The sequence below is a fragment of the Patagioenas fasciata genome, chromosome 3 (assembly GCF_037038585.1).
Source record: "Patagioenas fasciata isolate bPatFas1 chromosome 3, bPatFas1.hap1, whole genome shotgun sequence".
Lineage (NCBI taxonomy): Eukaryota > Metazoa > Chordata > Aves > Columbiformes > Columbidae > Patagioenas > Patagioenas fasciata.
This window is the reverse complement of record NC_092522.1, coordinates 6,545,315-6,564,873: the sequence shown is the minus strand read 5'-3', so window position 1 is coordinate 6,564,873 and position 19,559 is coordinate 6,545,315. Positions and strand designations below refer to the sequence as shown.

Genomic DNA, 19,559 nt, shown 5'->3' with positions numbered 1-19,559 from the left:
GCTCCCTGCCTGCAGGGAGAACTGCTCCCATCTCCTCCAGCGCTCACAAGCAAAACCAAACATATAGTGAGCAGCTGTAGATCACCAGTTTTAACCAAGCTGTGGTTAGTAAAATGCTAAAACAGGATTGCGGCAGTATTATACATGAGCAATAGTTTCTGCATTATTTGGGGTTTTGTCATTGTGTACCCCACCAGAGAGAATGTTTCTGGGGCTTTGCTTCCCTCCTGAGTAAGACTCTGCCCACCCCCTCTAACCCAACTTCATCCAAAAAGTAAAAATAGAGAAATACTGGGAAATGCTTCTAAAAAGAAAGAAAAGGAGGGAAAAAAAAAAAAGAAACAAAACCCATGGGGGGCTCTCACAAAGCAGTGATAATCAACATCACTTTGGCCATCTTGATTCCATCCCTACTCTTGCACATTAGTGGATTTCATTACTCAGTTTTCTTTCTTAATCTCAACATCTGTGCACTTAGGTTTGTTCTATGAACAGTGAGGATTATGAATGGACTCAAACTGCAGTTTAAGCACGCTAGCATTTGTACTTCATTACAATTATGTGTGCATGTCAAAAGCAAACAAAGCTTTTGTTTGGTAAACTTGAACTTTACAAGGTGTGTTCGTGTGGAGTCTGGCTATCTGATTTCCAAGACAGTGCAACCCGGAGCCTTCATCTCTGATGACCTTCCAAGACCAGTTAATGCCAGCCCTGTATCTGGAATAAAAAGCCCTACTTAATTCAAGACCATGGGCTAAAAGCATCAGCAAAGCAATCATCTCCCATACAGGCAGAATTCACAACTGTTTAGAACTCTCAAGGTCAGATGAATTCAAAGAAAACTATTAAGGAAGAGGGTAAATGGAATATCCACAAACTTTTGAAACACCTTTCTGAATTCCACTCACATCACACCATAGAAATGGTATTATGAAGTGATGGTGGGCATAACTACAGTCTGTTCAAGTCTATTCACTCTGAAGAAATGAAATTAAATTCGCAAAGCGAGACACTCAGGTGTAAAGCAACCCCCACACAAATGCCAAAAATCTGCATATTCACAAGCAGGTGAGGACCTGACAGAACTCTAAGGAAGCACCCAACATGAAAGCCGTTCATAAGACTAAGTTCTGAATTTTTTCTCAACTGCCTACTCTGCCTCTCTGCCAGTTTTCAGACATAAATAATTCCCAAACCTTCCTCCTCTGCCTACCCAGCTCTAACCCAGATGTTATCAATGCCTTCTCTGAGGCAAATTTCATGGCAAAAAAAATAAACCAAGAAACAACATCAGCTAGGGAAATACAGCAATATACTGAAAAGTATCAAATACAGAAATACAGCAAAAATAAAGATTGTGCTATTAAAGCTTTTTAATAAGCTAACAAGTAGCTCCTATCAGAAAGCAAAGTCAATGGTCATTAAATCATCTGTGTACCCACGTGCACAAAAGGCAGAGTTGATCCTGTTACATCCTTCCCAAAATCTGTTTTTAGGCTGGTTTTAAAGACACAAAACTGCGTAGACACCACAAACGCTCTGGGTCCTCCTCTCCAACCCCCCTGTCTTGAGAATATATTAGAGTTAAAAATCTTCAATATAGAGCAGTTAAACATTTTTGTCCTGCCACCATTTTTCCCTCAGATCCATCCCATCATCTTCCAACCTTCTGTCTACTCAACTCGATGTCCTTCAGCTTCTCCTTGGTCACATCCTTCGGGTCTTTAATCACACTCCCAATGTCCCTGAGCTCTTTCTAGGCACATCTCAAAATATGAAGTTCATCAGCTGAGGTCTGAACGCCAAGTAGAGCAAACAGGCAGCCCTGTGTCTCAGCTTTGCTTACAATTCCTTCTAGCTTACATCAAAGGAAAAGGACCCTTACATCTTCTAATATATGTACCAATAAAAGTATTACATTTAGCGAACAAAAACTGCACTTGGAAATAAAACGCAGGAAGTTTCTCACAACTACTAAGAGGAAAAAGGAGTTTCAGAACAGGTCACTAGAGGGAGCCCCCATAAAGGGCATGAATATGCCAGGCTTGTGTGATGGAAAAAGGATGGCACAAACCTAACACCTCCGTAAAATCAACTCTGAAACTCAGTCATTGCCAAAATATCCAAGATTTTAGAGTCTAGTACACTTTAAAGCACCTTTATTTTTTAAACAGGTCATAGACATCCAACTACAGCAATCCCTACAGCAATACGAAAGAGCTTGCAACCAAAGGGAATAGAAAAGCCCACAGATGCAAGAGCTTCTGTTAAGAACATATTTTTATTGTAAAACTATTTGATAATGAAAGATTAGAGCACACACAAAGTAGTAAAAGTAGATATTAAAACCCCATAGTATAAAGCAATACCTATGGCAAAGAAAATGGCTCTTGGCACTCCATGAGCAAAAGCAGATACGAGAAGAAATCAAAGAACAAGTGAAAAGGATTTTCAGCAGCCAGGCTCACAGGCTTGCGGTATCAAAAAGAAATTTCATTTAAACAAGTCAGAGGACTTAAGGGTTTTTTTCCCTCTAGTTCATAAAAACAAGACTAAGAGACTGAATTGCAAGAAACAAAGCTGAAAATGGGAGACCATCATTTATAGTCAGCTTTAGAATGCACAGCTGAAGGAAATTCATTTCAAGTTAAAAATAAACAAGTCTGCCCACTATCTCATCCCTGCTACAACAGCTACTAGTAGAAACACATATCCCCACAAGGAAGGCTTCTCCAACAGCAGAACGTAACATGATCTGGAAAAAGTGCTGGGAGAAGAACCTGAGCAAGGGACAAGAGTCCCAACATCAACCCCAGACAAGAGCCAGCCCTTTCCCTCCTAGGGGAACCCTCGAAGGCTGGACCGTGACTGCTTCGCTATTCTTGGGCTGCTGAGAAACAAAGGAGTTGAGCGATGATCTTGAGGAAAGGTACAGCAAACATTGTGCTACATACTCTGTGTGCTCTTTCCCTTCAGTGCCTCTTTTTTTTTTTCTTTTAATGCTTTGTTTTTACAAGTGTCTTGTGCAGATTAAAAATGACAAACTATTAGCAATTACTAACCTCACATTTAACGCAGCTTTCCATTCAGTTTGTTTCTGCATAGGCTTACGGAGCATCAGAAAAGACAGATTGTAAGATGCATTACATTACGTGCCTGCTTCTACTCCTACTAACCGTGGATGATTGTACAGGAAAGGCAATTGCTTATCTAAATCGAGATAAGCATTATTTCCATATGTTCCATCACCAGGGGGAAAGCATTCACAGATGCACTCTCGTACTTCAGATTTGTAGTACAGATTTGTCCTATCACTTCTTGGACTTAAACAAGATCAGAACCTGAGCACAAGGAAGAAACATCTGTTGCAGACAAATCACTTTCTACCTAGCCAAAAATGCAGCACATCATGCAAGTCAAGAGCGCTTGTGATGAACACACCAACACCTCCCTGCCTGCACGCTCTGCCAATATGCTCTGTTTCAGCTAATTACAAAGCGGCATGATTAGATTAGCTGAGGGCTATAGCCAAGTACGAAGCTTACGAGGCACAGACACACCGTGAATCACAGAACGGATGACGCTGAGTGGACCCTCTAGAGATCATAAACTCCAACCTCCCTGCTCAAAGCAGGGTCACCCAGTGTAAGTTGCCCCAGACCCTGTCCCAGCTGGATTTCGAGTATCTCCAAAGACAGAGACTCCACAACCTCTCTGAACAATGTGCTCCAGTGTTCGGCCACTCTCACAGTATGTGTTTTCTTACACTCAAAAAGAATTTGCTCTTTCCATTTGTGCCTATTGCCTCTTGTCCTGTCACTCTGTACTGCTGAGAAGAGTCTGGAGCCATCTTCTTCATACCCTGCCATCATATGTTTATAGGTATTGATTAGATACCATCTGAGGCATCTTCAGGCTAAACTCCAGCTCTCAGCTTCTCCTTGCAGGAGAGATGCTCCAGTCCCCTAATCATCTTTGTGGCATCAACTACACCTCCCAGTATTGTTCCACTCACAGATTTGCTGAGGTTGCATCCTCCAGGTCAGGAGATCACGGTATCTCCCATGCAAGGTTTGTAAGGAGGTACGAAACATCCCCATCTGAGGACGTGAGCATCACTTGATGTCCACTGGTTAACTGTGGAGCTCACATCCAATGAACCACATTGTAATTGAGTTCAACAGCGCTATTACACACCCCTTTTAAAGTACTTGCAAAAACCCCAGGACTAACTCACTTGGTCCAAGCTAAATGCAGTGAATTTGGCCACCAGCAGCCCACAAGCAGGCTCGTAAATATGAGCCACTACCTTACAGCCACATGATTGAATTGGGGCCACTGAGGACTACATTACACATTTAATAAAGAGTGCTGTACCATGAGAATTGATAAAAAATAGCCAGTCAGTCCTAACAACCCACACAGCTCTCATGCAAAATGCAGTTATTCTTGTGTTACAAAGGTCCTGCATAGTCCTTAGCGGTGTTATGTTCCAGCCTTTTCCTCAGTCTATTCCACACAGCTCTGTATGTCCCGCAAAAACAAACCAAAGAAGCAAAAAATCCTTTTAAGTCTGAGAGCAGAGCAAGGAGAGAGAACGGAGAAGCTTGGCCTTTTTCTGAAGTTTTTGTAAAACAAGGGAAGACTTGGTATGGAGAGCAAAAGTAGCGAAGCACAAAGTTTGAGGAAGCAGTGATAACAAACAAGGAGAACAAGAGAAGGAATATATTCTCGTTTCTTATTTGCGATGCAACCTGGTCTGCAGGGACATGCAATTGTCAACTCATACATCAAAGTCTTCTCACTTCAGTGGCATGCACAGTGACAGCAAAGACACGACGTAAGTAGGCTGAGGCCCTGGGGTATCTGTGTTTACTTGGAGAGTCAGCATTCAGCTGCTGTAGTCGCTGTGCTTGCTTCTGCTGGCTTGAGATTTCATGATTTAGGGACCGTAGGAATGGTTGCTGGTTTAGCTGTGACCCAGAAGGAGCTGTGCTTTGTGTATTTAAAGAAGTTCACTCACTCTCTTGTTCAGTGTTTCTTCTGGGTTTGTTTTTAAATGTGAGTCTTCAGAGGGATTTAAGACTTTGTGACTACATACTGGCAGAAAAATGCTGTTGGATAGCATGTTTACTAAGCTCTTGCCCAAACCTTATCATCAGTACATCAATCTGAGGGACAGCAAGAAATCTGATACATAAATCCTTCTTCCAGAACAGCGGTGTGTATTGTACTTAAGTATGTTAAATGGTCAACCAAGGGCACACGGAGGCAAGAACTACACTGCATTATGTCCGAGTCAGTTCGTACTTTAGAACCTCCTTCTACTACAGAAAACTTTTAATTAACAATGAAAGTTCAAAAATTGAGAGGAAAAACGTATTACGCTCTTAGATGCCTGTTTGTTGCCTCATAGAAATATGTTGATACTTTTCTGTAACACTAAAAGGCTACAGGTGAAGCTACTTTGCTCGAGTACTTCAAAGACAAAGCAGATCACCTTCACTGCAAGGGCTGTGTCTTGGTAACGTCACAGCATTCACACAACTGCTCCTGGTAGGTTCAAATCAATCCAGTATCTCCTGGGATAACCATGACCCTTCATCCAAGACTCACTTTACCAGCAGCACGGTATTCCAAAACTAAGCTTTAGAAACAGGCTGGAAAAAACACCTCTTCACGAGCAACCAGGTGTTCAGTCTTCAGCAGCATCTATTTTATTTAGCAAGAAGTGAAAACCCATTTTAATAGGTGTGCACAGCACACAAAGCTTCAAGCAGAATTAAAGTAAGTCTATAGTGAGAAATCACAAATTCACTAGCTTTCATTCACTAGCTTACTAAGCAGTCAGACAATTTTTACTCTACGTTCTCTGCTTTTTGAATTCCCTACACCATTGCTAAGCAACAGCTTCTCCAGTTCAGCATTACAGCCTTTTGTAGGACTTACTGTGGAGCTTGGAAATAAAAAGTTGCCACCAGCAAACTATGAAACTTCTGCAAAACTGTCAGCAAATATTTCATGGCATTGTCATTCAAGAACTTCTCTGCATGAGATATAGCGACAACTGCCTGCCAGATGGGAGCAGGAACTTTAGTTTTTTAGGACCAGGGGACAGATATGTCAGTCTTTATGCAAGTACAAAAGAATGTTTTCTGCTTGGTGGGTAGTGCTTACCTTGCAGCATTTCCCCTTCCTGACTCCCTGAGATACCACATGTAATTTGTTACCCTCAGAAACAACAGGGCTTCAAATCCAAACAGCAAGGTACAGAAGAAAGTCTTCAATATTTGAAGAGGTCTCCACCAAGACCCACTAGTGTTGTGAGTCACACTTGCTTACACTAAGGACTTGAAAAAACACAAAGTAATACAAACTCAGAAGTAGTTACAAACCCACTAGCAGTCAGGAGAAAGATTTAGCTCTATCTTATTCTCCATGTCTACCTGGAAATAAAAGACACAACAACCCTCAAAGCCCTTAAGTCAACATAGACATATGTTGGTGTGCACCACTGGATTTAGTTATTTGCAATACACTTACAAACCTTCTCCTGTAAAAACTCTGATAGCAGTGCAGAAAGTGGGGGAAACAAAAAACAAACAAACAACAACAAAAAAGAACTCTTCTTTTGCTGATCCATAACAGTTACAAAAAATCTGGGGTTTGCTTTCAGTTATTATAGATTCATTAACTATTCCCACAAAAGGGCAGAACTGCAACACACAATATGTTCGTATGAGAGCAGCACCGTTTTTAAAGAGTACCGTATTCATACAGAAAATACTACATTAAGCCTACAGGAACAAATCCAATGAGGGTTTAACTTCAAGTTGTACTTCTGCAGCAAATGAAAAACAACCTACAAGACCTTTACAGACTAACCATCAGTAACAAAAAGACATAATTTGAATAAACAAGCCTCTGTGAAGAAGCAAAGGGCAGGATAAGGCAGGTAGACGTTTTAAAGCAAGACAGATGTGCAACCAGTTCTACACTTTCTTCGTATCTGCATTACTGAGTCTTTTGGACGGGATCTTCTTAGTAAACTATAGAGCAGTCTTTTCTAACTCAGTGTTTGACCATGAACTGCTAGAGATGCTATTAGTGCAAAGGTGCATGTAGAGAACTACTTACACTTTCAGAAATAAATGTACTGGCTATACCTGCACAAGGCTGAGAGGTTTCAATTTGCAAGATGTGCATTCTATAGCATCCGGTCCACAAAAAAACCCATCTGGCAACTTTGGTAAAGGCCCTGGTGATACACACTTCTGCAAAGATGCCAAGTCAACACACAACACCTGCAAGTCTCAGTACCTTTTCTGTGTACAAACACTATGCTTCCCTCTCCCCCATCATTCAAATAAGAAATATTTCTTAGTGAAATGGAGCCACACATAAAAATCATAGTTTCAACGGTTTTTAAGGCTGTGCAAGGTAGAAATGTAAACTAGATTGTTAAGCCTTCTCTCCAGCGCAAAGTAACATTTCCTGTGCATAGTAACAAACGTGTCTGTACGCAGCACTTCCTACAGGATTCTGTATCAACTGGATTTTCCAACAGCAGACCAGATAGATGCCCTCTCACAGAGAAAGACACATAGCACTTCACATAGGGAGCACTGCAACAACTTTTTCAGACATAAGCTGAATTGTTGGAGACACTTTATGTGGTGAGTACTTCACCTCTGGTGAACTGAAAAAGGGAAACCAAGCTTATCTGGTTTTCACTGATTGGGTTCTTAACACATGTGTAATCAAGTGGTTAATTGTGCATGAAGCAAATGCAGCTATGCGTGAAAGTTGGTTAATATCATCCAGAGAGCTCAGTGAGCTCAAACTGCATCAGTGATCCCCTGACCTTATTAAGGAGTAAAACCAGTGTCCTTACATGATGGTTAACTTTCAAACTTGATGCAAGCCTCCTACATCCAGAGAACAGCAGCTGATAGGCCTGCCCTGTGTGATCACTAATTATTATTAGCCCCAAGCAGCAAATCCTAGTTGAAGCAATAGTTCAGCACCTTCATATATGTCTGTGACATCTAAGCTACAGCAAATTAAGACAAGTCATACCAGTCTCTTACTGTCTTATCAAAAGATGCTGCCAGTCTTCTGCAGGACATCAGCTTTTTCCACCTACACTTGAAGACATCAAAGACCTGACAGAGCATCAGGTCTACTCTAGTAAGCCATGACAAAGGTACAATTTAACAGCTTGATCTTGGCCTCAACCTAATCACAGACACATGGCTGCTAGTCAGGCTGGCACAGTGGCTCACATCTGTCTGCAAAAGAGTGTGAGAACAGATGCTACAATCCATCATAAATTATAGCTGATACCTTTAGCCAAGCTACCATACTGAGCAAAATGAGATGACTTACTGAAACTGCCTTTGTAGAGCAAGAAATTTATTTGGGGATCTGATCTTGCAATCCCCCATGCTCAACAGGAGCTCAGCCTTTATACACCAAAAAAGGAGGGGGAAGCAATAATAAAAGACAGACATACGCATAAACACAAATTACTGGAAACCAAGATGTATAACCTATTACTTTTCCCCTGCATATATTAAAACTCTCTCATTCAAAAAAGTTACTGTTGTTCTTCTTTCCCTTAGGCGTCTTGACTATGAGACAAGTTCAGGCTAGAACCTGAAAAACTCTACACTTTCTCAGCGATTTCTGAGGAACAGCACATTCTGGCTTACAGCATCACTGCTGCTGAAGCCGTTGTTCTTACACTCTGGACAAGGCCACGAGCTGACAGCACACCGTGTCCTCTGGACTTCAGCTCTGGTTCGAACTTCCTTCAGGACCTCTGTAGAAAACATCAGTGCACAGTGATGTTCAGTAGCAACAAAAATTTATTGTTTATCATACTGCAAGGAACAGATGCTTAGGTGTTATTAATCTGGCCAAAACTCATATTACCAACAAAAACATTAGCAATATTCTTTCTGGCAAAGATGTGCTTAACTTCCCTTTGCATCTGCACCTACTATCACTCTCTAAAACACGCTGAGAGCTTGCCGAGCTTCAATAACGATACTAATTTATTGTCGAGAGCAACACCGTTTCCTACAGTTAACTCTTGCCCCTTGAGATCAGAGAGTTCTCTTAGCTGCACGCGGAAAGGCTGCAAAACGATAACTCTATCAAGGACCTGTATAAGCTTCATGCTGTGTGGAAGTTAACTTGTTAAAAAAAATCATGGGACAGTAGCTTAAAAAGAAGTCATCATCTTAATTACATCAAAGACAAGTGATTTACTTCCTTAGAGAGAGGATTAGCCACACTGGATTATGTGTTCTTAATCTATATAGACAGAGTTGATTTTTTTTACCTTTTAATAATCACCTCTCACATTTGCTGAAAGCAAGATTTTTCTGTTTTTTCCCAAAACACTTTAAAGAAAACTGTAATGCAAGCATTCATTTTTTTACAGCTAATCCATCCTATAAAAGTTATACGCATGCAGCTCACCAGGGATTTACAAGGTCAATTGAATACATATTGGTTCTTCTGGTTTACTGTAGTTTTGTTCCCCCACTGTAATAAACACCCTGCTTTGTCCACTTATATCAGGAATACAGCTAACTAGATAGGACTACTTGCCTCTAAAAACAAAGACCCCCCCCAGAAGAGGTTACTTCTTAATTTAAACACAAGGAAGCTTGCACCTGCAGAGTTCTTCCCCATTTCAAAGCTATCTTTGGAAAAGAATAGCTGAGGTATATATTTAGCAAGACAGAAAGGTGTGCGGGGTCAGGAGCTCACAGGGTCAGATTTGCACCACTCTGCAACTTTGCATCTGTTCAGAACAGATCCCCAAAGGGCAGCCAAGAGCCTGGGACGAGTGGAGCACACAGCGCTCTGGTTACTCCCCATGGCTCTGGCAGCCTCTGACATCTGTGGCAGCCAAAGGCAAACCACCTCAGTCTCAAAGTCACTCTGTGTTAGGCCATGGGCGCACAGTCCCCCGGACACCTTTAGAACAGACAAATAAGCTGCAAACACGGAGCGGTAGCAACAGCAAATCAGGTCCTTTGCTGCTTCCTTAATACATGCATAACATGGACAGACAACAGAAATGAGCCACTTCCACAAAAAGCACATTATTTCCTAAGTATTAAAAATATTTCATTACCATGATCGTCACAGAAGCCACATTGTTAGTCTTTTAGTGGACCTCCCCCAGCTATTACGCACAGCAATTAGTAAGCGGTGATCTCCACATGCATCTAAATGAAACAGCTCTCTAACCTTAAACCTCGTGATAAAATGTTCAGCGTGAGTAACAGAACAGCATGCCAATATATGAAAAGTAAGGACAAAACTAAACACAGCACTGACTGTCAGCAAAGCTGGACTCACATTCAATGCCACGGTCAAGAGCAGGACACCCTGAACTGTGGCATACAACTTATTGCCGTTTTCCACGTGAAGTCTGTGGAAAAACTGTTGTACTGTGACCTTAACCAAACAGTTCCAGTAGCAAAAGCACCATTTTCTTAGACTGACAGCAGGAATCACACTAAGATGTCTCAATTTACTTTCTTCCTTGTCACTCAGCTACAAATCTGTTTTAAAGATGCTTGTTAAAGTCACTATAAGAAAAAAATATAATGTGAGCTGATGGGTTTGTTTCTTTGGCGGAGGGATGGTCTTGAATCATACTGGCTTCGTATAGCAATTACAGACAGAACTCATTGATTGTCGGGCAACTTTTGACAATCTTTATGTTCTAGTAGAACATAATTCCTTGTTCTGTATAACTCGCTGAAAATAATGAGTGATTTAGAGAGGTGTTATTTCTCTCTTGTAGACATCTGGCTGAATTCCACCGCAGCTTAGTAGCGACATTAGTTTCCAAAGGCTGTTTGATGATCACCACCTTGGTTTCTGGTTCCTGCGGGACAGATATTCACATATAACAGGGCCACACGGAGATGCCCTGAAGAACCCAGTATTACCTGTTTCGCTAACCATCTCTAGAAATGCTGGTCAGAGCTCACTATTACCATGTATTTTCTTTCGAGCATGAAGTACTTCAAGTGGTTCATCTAGATGCTTTGACACTATAATCCTGTGTCAACTCACTGTGAATATTTAGAAAGCTACAGATTCATAGTACAAAGACACATTATTGAATCAAAACCTTACTATTGTACATAAACCCCTCCATGTTAAAGTAGATTAATTTGAATAGTTTGAACCATATCATTTTTTCTAAAAATATAGCAGATTAAGAAAATCCAGAGGCTGCCAAAACATCTAAACATACTTTAAGACTTGCTTAAAAAAAAAGACTGCAGACCTTTAATGTCATTTAATCTTGAACGAAAATAAAAGACTCAACAGTTACTGTGTCTTCCATTTTCTCTTCATCCAATCAAAAGTATTTTTTACCATTAGCAAAGTTCTTTAAACTATCACCTGAATTTGCTGTTTTCTTGCTACCACTGCTACACCTATAAATCCCAGAGGCCATGACAGTCAGCAGAACTGACAGCTGCCTTGAGTTAAACTATATAATTTATTCCATTTTCTGAATTATCCCATTAATGCAACAGAACATTTTTCTACCGATGACACACAGAAACTCAGTGACAACGGAATTCCCGAGACCCTGATTTTTCAAAAAGCTTTCAAGAAAACGTTGTCTGAAGTCATCTCTCACATTCCCCACTGAAGAGTAAAGACATCTTTGGGAATAACTGTGTACCCAAGAAAAAGCTAATATAGGTATTTAACTTCAAAAAGCAACTCTAGTTATTCAACTGCATGGTGGCATTTTATTCACCAAGCACCACAAAACATAAGTTATCACTGTGGTACAGGATGAGTGCCTAGCATAAATTCATATATAATAAATAGCATTGAAATAAAAGTATATAAATTCCAGGGCTTCAGAAAACAACTCCATTATTTGCATATTGTCAGGGAGGCATTCTACTTCAAAGTACAAGACAGATGAGATGTGTCTGCCTTTAGTATATCTGAAGGATAAGAAGTTGGAGGAACAATGGACTGCAGTATATATCCAGCCCTATATGTCAGGCTCACTCTGTTTCCAAAGTAGACAACTCCTCACTTCCTTAATAAATGTGGTTAAAACAAAAGAAGTTTACACTTACAGAACTACTTCAAGAACAATTTTTCTTTTTCCATCCTTACCATCCTCTCTAACATTCAAGAGGACCACTGCTCAATAACAGCAGCAGAAGGAAAAGGGACAATATTATGATACTTGATCTCCGAAGGCCACTTGTGCAGCCTGGCAAGCTGTACGCCAAAACACAGGGGTGCTGACAACACCATCCTTCTGGAAATGCACATACCCACAGCAGCACCAGGCTTAGTCCCTGCATTCCACATAGCGCCACTCCTCCCTGCCATCCCCTAAAATCAAAAATTATCAGATATATTGACCAAATTCCATGCTAGAACACACACCAACTTAATTTCTTACGGCTAGTCATATGAGGAGACTTGCAAAAATCACAGGTTTGTTTTACAAACAGAAAAGCAAAACAAAAACAAAAGCTATCCACAGCTGCTTTCAACTTCTGAAAGTTTTCAAACACCTTTGCTGATATATGTATATATATCAGCTGATATATATATATATAAACCCTCATCAGCTGCCATTCAGAATTCCCTAACTTCACTCCTCAGAAGCCTTTATACTGTTACGCATCCCTATGTTATAAAGACTTCTAGCCTTGTCCAAATTTACCTCAACATCAACTTATACCAAGCTTTATGGTTTTCTTCAGAATTTTGTTCTGTACGCAACTTCACACCAAGAGGTGGAGGAGGAGGGGTGTGGAAAAAACACTTTCCTCCACAAACTAAGGTAAGTTCTCCAAACTTATCAATAAAGAGCATGCAGGTATATCAGGGTGGTCAAGTTGGTTCCTTCCCAACACGAACTTCTTCAGTCATTTCAGTTTCAGCACTTCCACACAGACTTTCCAAGAATCTTCTGTTAAACTTCCATAAAACAAAAATGCGTGCTTAACTGGAATCTCCTAACATTCTCCAGCGAGTCATTCACATTTAAAAATGGGTACCATAAAGACTTGGTATTTTTCACACAATTTTTCCTAACAGTCAGAACAAAAATTTGTACAGCACTGAACACCCTTAATCTCGAGTTGAGTATCTACAGGGACTTTTGCCAACCCAGATGCTCTCCCCTTCTCCTACAGCTTCTTACTCCAGCAGCTGATTGATTGCACCTGCTTCGCTCTATTTGTTCTCGATTCCTTTCTTGATTTCTCCTCATCACTCTTCTTGAACAGCCACTCCACACTTTACTCATCAAGCTGTCATTTTTTTCCACTGTATACAGTGTTGGAAGTAAATGGTAAATAACTTTTTCCGCATTCCCCATCAGTTGCTCTTTTGGCTTGTCAAGCATACAGAGAACTTTTTCTTCCATCCCTTAAGACCTCCTCAGATTGTCACTGCGAGAAGTAGCCTTTCACTTGAAGAAAACATCAGAACTCGGGCATGGCACTGTCAAGGCATCACCGATTTCATCACATCTGGGGTTCACTTACTCTCTCCACAACGTCATTTAGGTTGTACCAGTTGCCCACCATATGTCCCAGCATACAGAGATGAAGTTCTCATCAGCAAGGCAACTTAAATTCTAATTTTTCAGTTGTTCAGCTCAGAAAGACAGTTCTTACACACTCTTGATACCTTCAGAGTGGGGTCAACGTATAAGGCAAATAAAGTTTGAAACAGATGCAGTAATAGTCACATTAATATACATTTCTTTTAATTGTACTGATCAGTTGAAAAACAGAAGCATCTCGGCATCTAACCTTCTAGAAGTTCACTATTCCACATGACTTATTTACAACAAACACATCAAAGAAAACAAGTGACTATGGATATTTTCTCCTGAATGTACAGTATAACAAAAGCTTCAAGTAGCAGAGAACAAGTGTTTCAGCTTCACTTTTGCCTTCCAGCAGTTTTTGCAGTGTACTGGGTACTAACAGAAAGAACGCCAGAGCAGCTACAAGAACATAAATTCACCACTGCCACAACTCAATACCCGCACACTACACACTGACGTTTTCCTTACGTGAAGTGTAACAGCAATCACAACTTAAATCCACACCTTGTCAGGTTCAGCAGCCCAAGTAATACAAGAACTGTGAATCTTAGCACGTTATACAGAATCTGAGAGCAGTTAGAATAAAAACATAGTTTAGTCTCCCAGTTAAGCCACATGATATACTGCACATCCCCATGCACTGCAGGACTCCAAAGTGAACTTTGGATAAGCCAGGTCATCTTTTTTATTTTATGCAGCCTTTGTTTTCTAGATGGACAGGGTTCTTGATGTTGTAATATATAAAAGACCCACTCTAATGGGAGAAAGAGGTCTCTGCGTACTGCTGAAACACAGCTACTCAGCCACCACTGACGTATTTTCACTTCAAAAGTCACTAAAGATGCTTTCCAGAGTAGATGATCGCAGTACTTGTTTATGACAACGGCATCTGCGATTCTGTCAGCTCTTCCAGATTGTACTAAAGAAGTGTTGCAGCTTTCCCATTTTATGAAAAAACAGCTGATTAGTTCCAGGCTTCATCTCATCATGTTCACCTGCAGCCATGAGACTATTCTACACACCTGTTCACACAGGCCAGTATTGTCCCTTAATGACAACAGAAGTATCAGAAAACTAGTCATGCACCTGCAGAAGCAAGAAGCACTTTAGGTCTCATAGTTAGATCCTCCTCCAAAAAACACAAGCTTCAGCTGAGTGAGATGACAAGACACACAAAGAAAAAAGGAGGAGGAAACCAGCTCAGGAAAAGTCCCTCTTCTTCCACGCCCTTTTGTGGATGAAAGAGAACTACACAAAGACATGCTGTTACAGAGTTATCTGCAGAATTATCCCAGTGAATCGGACTCTCATTTTTGGTCAGCTTTCACTGCAAATATTTAGACAACTCTGCAGGTGATCGTAACCATAATGCTACGCATGCTAAGACAAGTGGAGTCAATCCAGGCCAGGCTGATGTTCCTCAGCCCAAGAAAGCAGAAAGGACTGTGAGTAAGAAATGCTGCTTTTAAGAGAAGCTTCAAATCCAATCTTCTCCCGCTCCTGGATTTTCAGATAACAGCACAATTTGTGCAATTCTCCTCTGCTTTTCAGCCACCTAGCAGAACAACACTATTTTTTCCAGATTCTCGATATTGTTTGCTTGGTGAGTTTCAAATAAAAAAGTTCATCAGGCTGGAATGTAAGACTCATGCAGAGAATAGCTATTTTACACACTTAAGGGTATTGCTATTATTATGACTCTGTCTGGGGATACTTGCAAAATTAGCAGACACCACTGAGGCTTTAATGAATTTTGCTGGGGTTTCCTCCTCACCCCCAACGTGCTCTTGTCCCCATGTCAGGTTGCCAGAACAGGGATTCTGAGTGTTGGCCCTCCTATAAGTAACTTTAGACTGAGAAATCAGAATGGTCTACATTTAAAAACATTCCCCTGTTTCAATTACCATCATTTTTGTTCTTACTTTTTAAGTCTTCCATCCACGTCGGAATATTTTTCAATGCAACGTAGCCCCTTAAGTACTCTTTGCGTCTTTCTTCCAAGGTCATCTTCAGCAAACGCTCTGTTTAGAGGAAAAAGAAATAAAAAGAAGTTTTGCAAGCTTTCATATATTTTTGCACGTTAGCCAAGTAGTGACCAATTCAGCACCCTTGATGCAATTAAATCCCATTTGAGAAAACAAAGCACTGGTGATTCAATGAGTTACAAAGTAATGGGAGCTAAACATGGTGCATCTAAACAACTACACATGCCTATTTCTGGATATCCCTGTTCAGCAAAACTAAATGCCTCTTCACAGCACTCTCAGCTGTCCCATCTTCATCCTCACATCATCACTGTGCCTTTTTCCTGCCACTTTAATTCAAGGATCAGAAAACTAACGGCGCATCTATTAAGTAAGGAATTATTGGTTTATAGAGAGTTTTCAGGTATTAAAGTCTGTTCTTTGGGTTCTGCATTTGTAAATGATAACTTAAAAAAAAAGTTAGGAAGATCTACATTGAAACATTTTCACTTAAATGAGTTTACCAATGCCAACAAATGAAGGCGTGGAGCATAGCACAAAGTTAATGAAGTTAGAGCTAAAGAAAAAGTTATGTCACTTTCTAGATGACTGGGGTGAAGAGAAAGGCATTTCCCCTCGGTTGGGGTCTTTTGTGCAGCACAAAGTGTAATTTTCAACATGAAAAAGCCACCGTTGTTTGCTCTAGACACATGCAGTGGCATTTACTTCCATCTGGGGCCCAAAAGAAGTAGCTGTAGAAAATAAGGATATCTGTTAGATACTCGAGAGGTAAGTGATAGAAGTACATCAAAGTTTGACAAACTTTGGCTGAACATAATCCCAAGCACTAGGAAAGCCGACTGCCATCCACCAGCTGTTTCTAAAAAGCAGACCGGGACCAGCACAAAACGCATCTACCGGATTTAAAGAGCTACAAAACAGAACCAGAGTTCAAAGCAAGCAGCATGGGTTAAGCTTTAGAGATTTTTATTTTGAGCACTAATAACACTTGGTTACTGCACTAAAACGCATATGGATGGTTGTTTTCTCCTGAGAAAGTCACCATGTCTTTTTTCAGACATTTAGTGAAAAGTAAAGCCTCTAAGATTGTACAATTGTGACGGCTACTGCCAACTTCACTCTTCTTCAGACCTTGCTATAAATGGACCAACTTCTAAGAAAAGAAAGAAAAAAAAAAAGAACACACATCCCAGTGACCCAACACTGCAAACAACCCTGATGCTTCAGCAAGACCCTGTACCTGATTTTTCCAGCCACATCCTCTTCTCCCTCCCCACCTCATCAATACTTAGTATGAGCTCAGCACAAGATGCAGAAGAGCTTTTCCCTTTCCAAAAGGAGGGGGAAAACAAAACAACTATACTCATACACTAATCAAGTTTCTGGGTCTGTTTTTACCGGTGGCACTGTACTACTATTACCATACTAACAGTTTTTCTTGACACATTAATCACTAATAAACGCTCTTTGATGATTCAGGAGTTTTTAGGGGCGCAGGGGAGGGCTAGACCCACATTATTGCCTTTAGCATAAAGCACTAGACAGACATGAAAAAATATTTTCATCTCAAGCTGAAGGAGCAGTGAGCAAGCTGAACACGGAAATTGCTTCTCAGATCAAACCTTAAGAAAAATAACTTTCATGTGTTTTATTTGCAAAATAAGGTCTTCTATTTATGCAAGCTGCAATTACCACAGTCCAATAACCAAAGGCAGGTTTTGAGCACAGACTCAGTTATTTATTTTGATTTTTCTTTTGACAGTATTACCAATTTCTTCAGTTGACAAAAACATTTCTCTCCCATTATTCAGGCTTGGTATCTTAATTGGATATTTACACATGCAAAAGCAAAGCTAATGAGATTAGGATCACCATGATGCACAACAGATACACACTTAACTCCACTACTTGATCTTCAAGCAAAACACCAAGTATCTCAGGTGCTCAGTGGAACTACCACAGAAGGGGAAACCTGAGAGTGTGTTCTGTGCATGTCAGGTTTGAGGGACTGACAGGCAGAAGTCTGACTGCCCTTTGCTGAAGAAGTTACAGAGCCAGTTCAGTGCCTTCAAAACACAAGCTCCTCTAGTAAGGTTTCATAAAACTCTGCTCCTGCAGCAGTAAGAATTTAAACTGAGTCTGAACTGCATACAGACCTCCTGAAAGATGCTTTCACCAGCCTTCGCTACAAGTAGTTTTCTGCCTGTAGCTTTATTAAGTGCCTTGAAAGTTTACGCACAGACCAGTCCTGCTCCTACTACTTTCAGCTGTCCTCACGTAAGATCCACTCTGGGAGAATGGGGACCAACCTTTAATTACCAAGAAAGTAATTAAGGAAAGTAAGCGTATTGTCAGTAGGTTTGAACTCAATATTTAGCAACTAGCACTTTTTAAGAAGAAAGTTCTGCAGAATCTAGCAGGCTGAAAACAATTGCACTCAGAGCTTCCTGGGAAGAGCAGAACCAGCGAGCACAGCAGCTTTACAAGGGTTCAGGAGCACCTAGGAAAGGCAAAGATACACCTAAGAAATTATTTTATTTCAAAAGTGCAGTCTAGGTAGGAAGCTGGGTTTCTACAGTTTTCCTCTCTAGCAAAGAAGGTACTTGGTAAGATCAGTCACGCAAGGCTACAAACTGAAGAACAAAGCCAACAATAAACGTCAAAGTTTTTTCCGGCCTCCTCACTCAAAATACCCAGGGCCAGCATCATCAGCACAGTGCTGGAACGCAGTTACTGGAGCAGAAGACTGGCAAACACTGTTCGTTCTCACTAGACAAAGAGACACCGCGTTCTGGCCAACCACCACTCGCAAACATGCTGCCCTGGAGAGAAAAATCTCACCAGCAATCACGAGCTCCAGTTTGCATTCAGTCACATCACCGTACCAATGGAGACCACCATCCTGACAGCCGAGACAAGCAAAGCGTGTCTGCCGTCCAGGTTCCCAGCTTACCCTTCAGCCCCTCCGCTCAACCCTCCTGTAGTGTTCAAGTTTACAAGCCAGGCTGTGAATTCACACAGGCAGCAGCAGAGCTGGAAGAGATTAATAATGGGAACACTCACCAGAGCCTACCAGAAACCTTTCCCTGCCTGCCCCCAGCAGAAAAACAGTGGTTTTTTGAAGGTAACAACATAAAGCATTAAGAACTTGCACAGGGAAAGTCAGTTATAGCTGATGACACATTTGCAAGGCCTGAGAAGATTTAACTATTGGACACAACTTAGGTATCTGACAGAAATTTGTTGCCTCACCTTAACTACACAATCATGCTCTGTAAGACAGTTTTGAAAGAAAAAGTACGTAACAACACTCGCTTCCTTTGAGAAGAGTTTGGCAGGAGCAGCTAACCTACAGAGAGCTCAGTTTATTTCTGTTTTAACATTTTTTCCCTCAGAAACAACTTGATTTCTGCCACAGACAACAAGGACAAATCTCCTCCTTCGAACTACTCTTCTGCCTTCTTGGCTTGAAACACAGACACAGTCACAGGGTTGGTGGAAGACAAGAAAGAAAACTTAAAAGTGATCAATATAAAATAATCTAAAGGGCAAAGTTTGTGTAAAATGCTTGATCCATGTTTTTCACACTCTGGAGTTTAACACTGGGGATTTATAAGCTAGCACTACACAGGCTGGGGACCCTTAAAAAAAAAAAAAATGGGAGAAATATTTCTTACGGGGGGGTGTGTGTGTGTTTTGCGAGCCCCACACCCCCAATGCTTTACCCTGGCTGATCAACGCCAGAAACTACACTACAGTGCATTTAACCTGCCGTACCAATAAACCATTTTTTCCCCCTGAAAAACATACGCATTAAAACGAGAAAAGGGCACGTTTGTGCAGCACGTGCCCAACTTTTCGGCCTGAAACACTTGCCCAAGGTGACTCGGGGGCGGGCGGCCCTGAGGGGCAGTTCCCACCCCCACCGCCCT

At 41.0% G+C, this 19,559-nt stretch overlaps 1 protein-coding gene across 3 annotated transcripts in view; it reads right to left on the bottom strand.

Annotated features, from left to right (window-relative positions):
* MACROD2 (mono-ADP ribosylhydrolase 2) overlaps positions 1-19,559 on the bottom strand; it is an 854,364-nt gene that overhangs the window by 834,257 nt on the left and 548 nt on the right. For all 3 annotated transcript variants that reach the window (XM_071805688.1, XM_065835172.2, XM_065835173.2), the window contains exon 2: positions 15,565-15,663. In XM_071805688.1, coding sequence (XP_071661789.1) covers positions 15,565-15,663 — 99 coding nt within the window. The remainder of the gene's footprint in view (positions 1-15,564; positions 15,664-19,559) is intronic.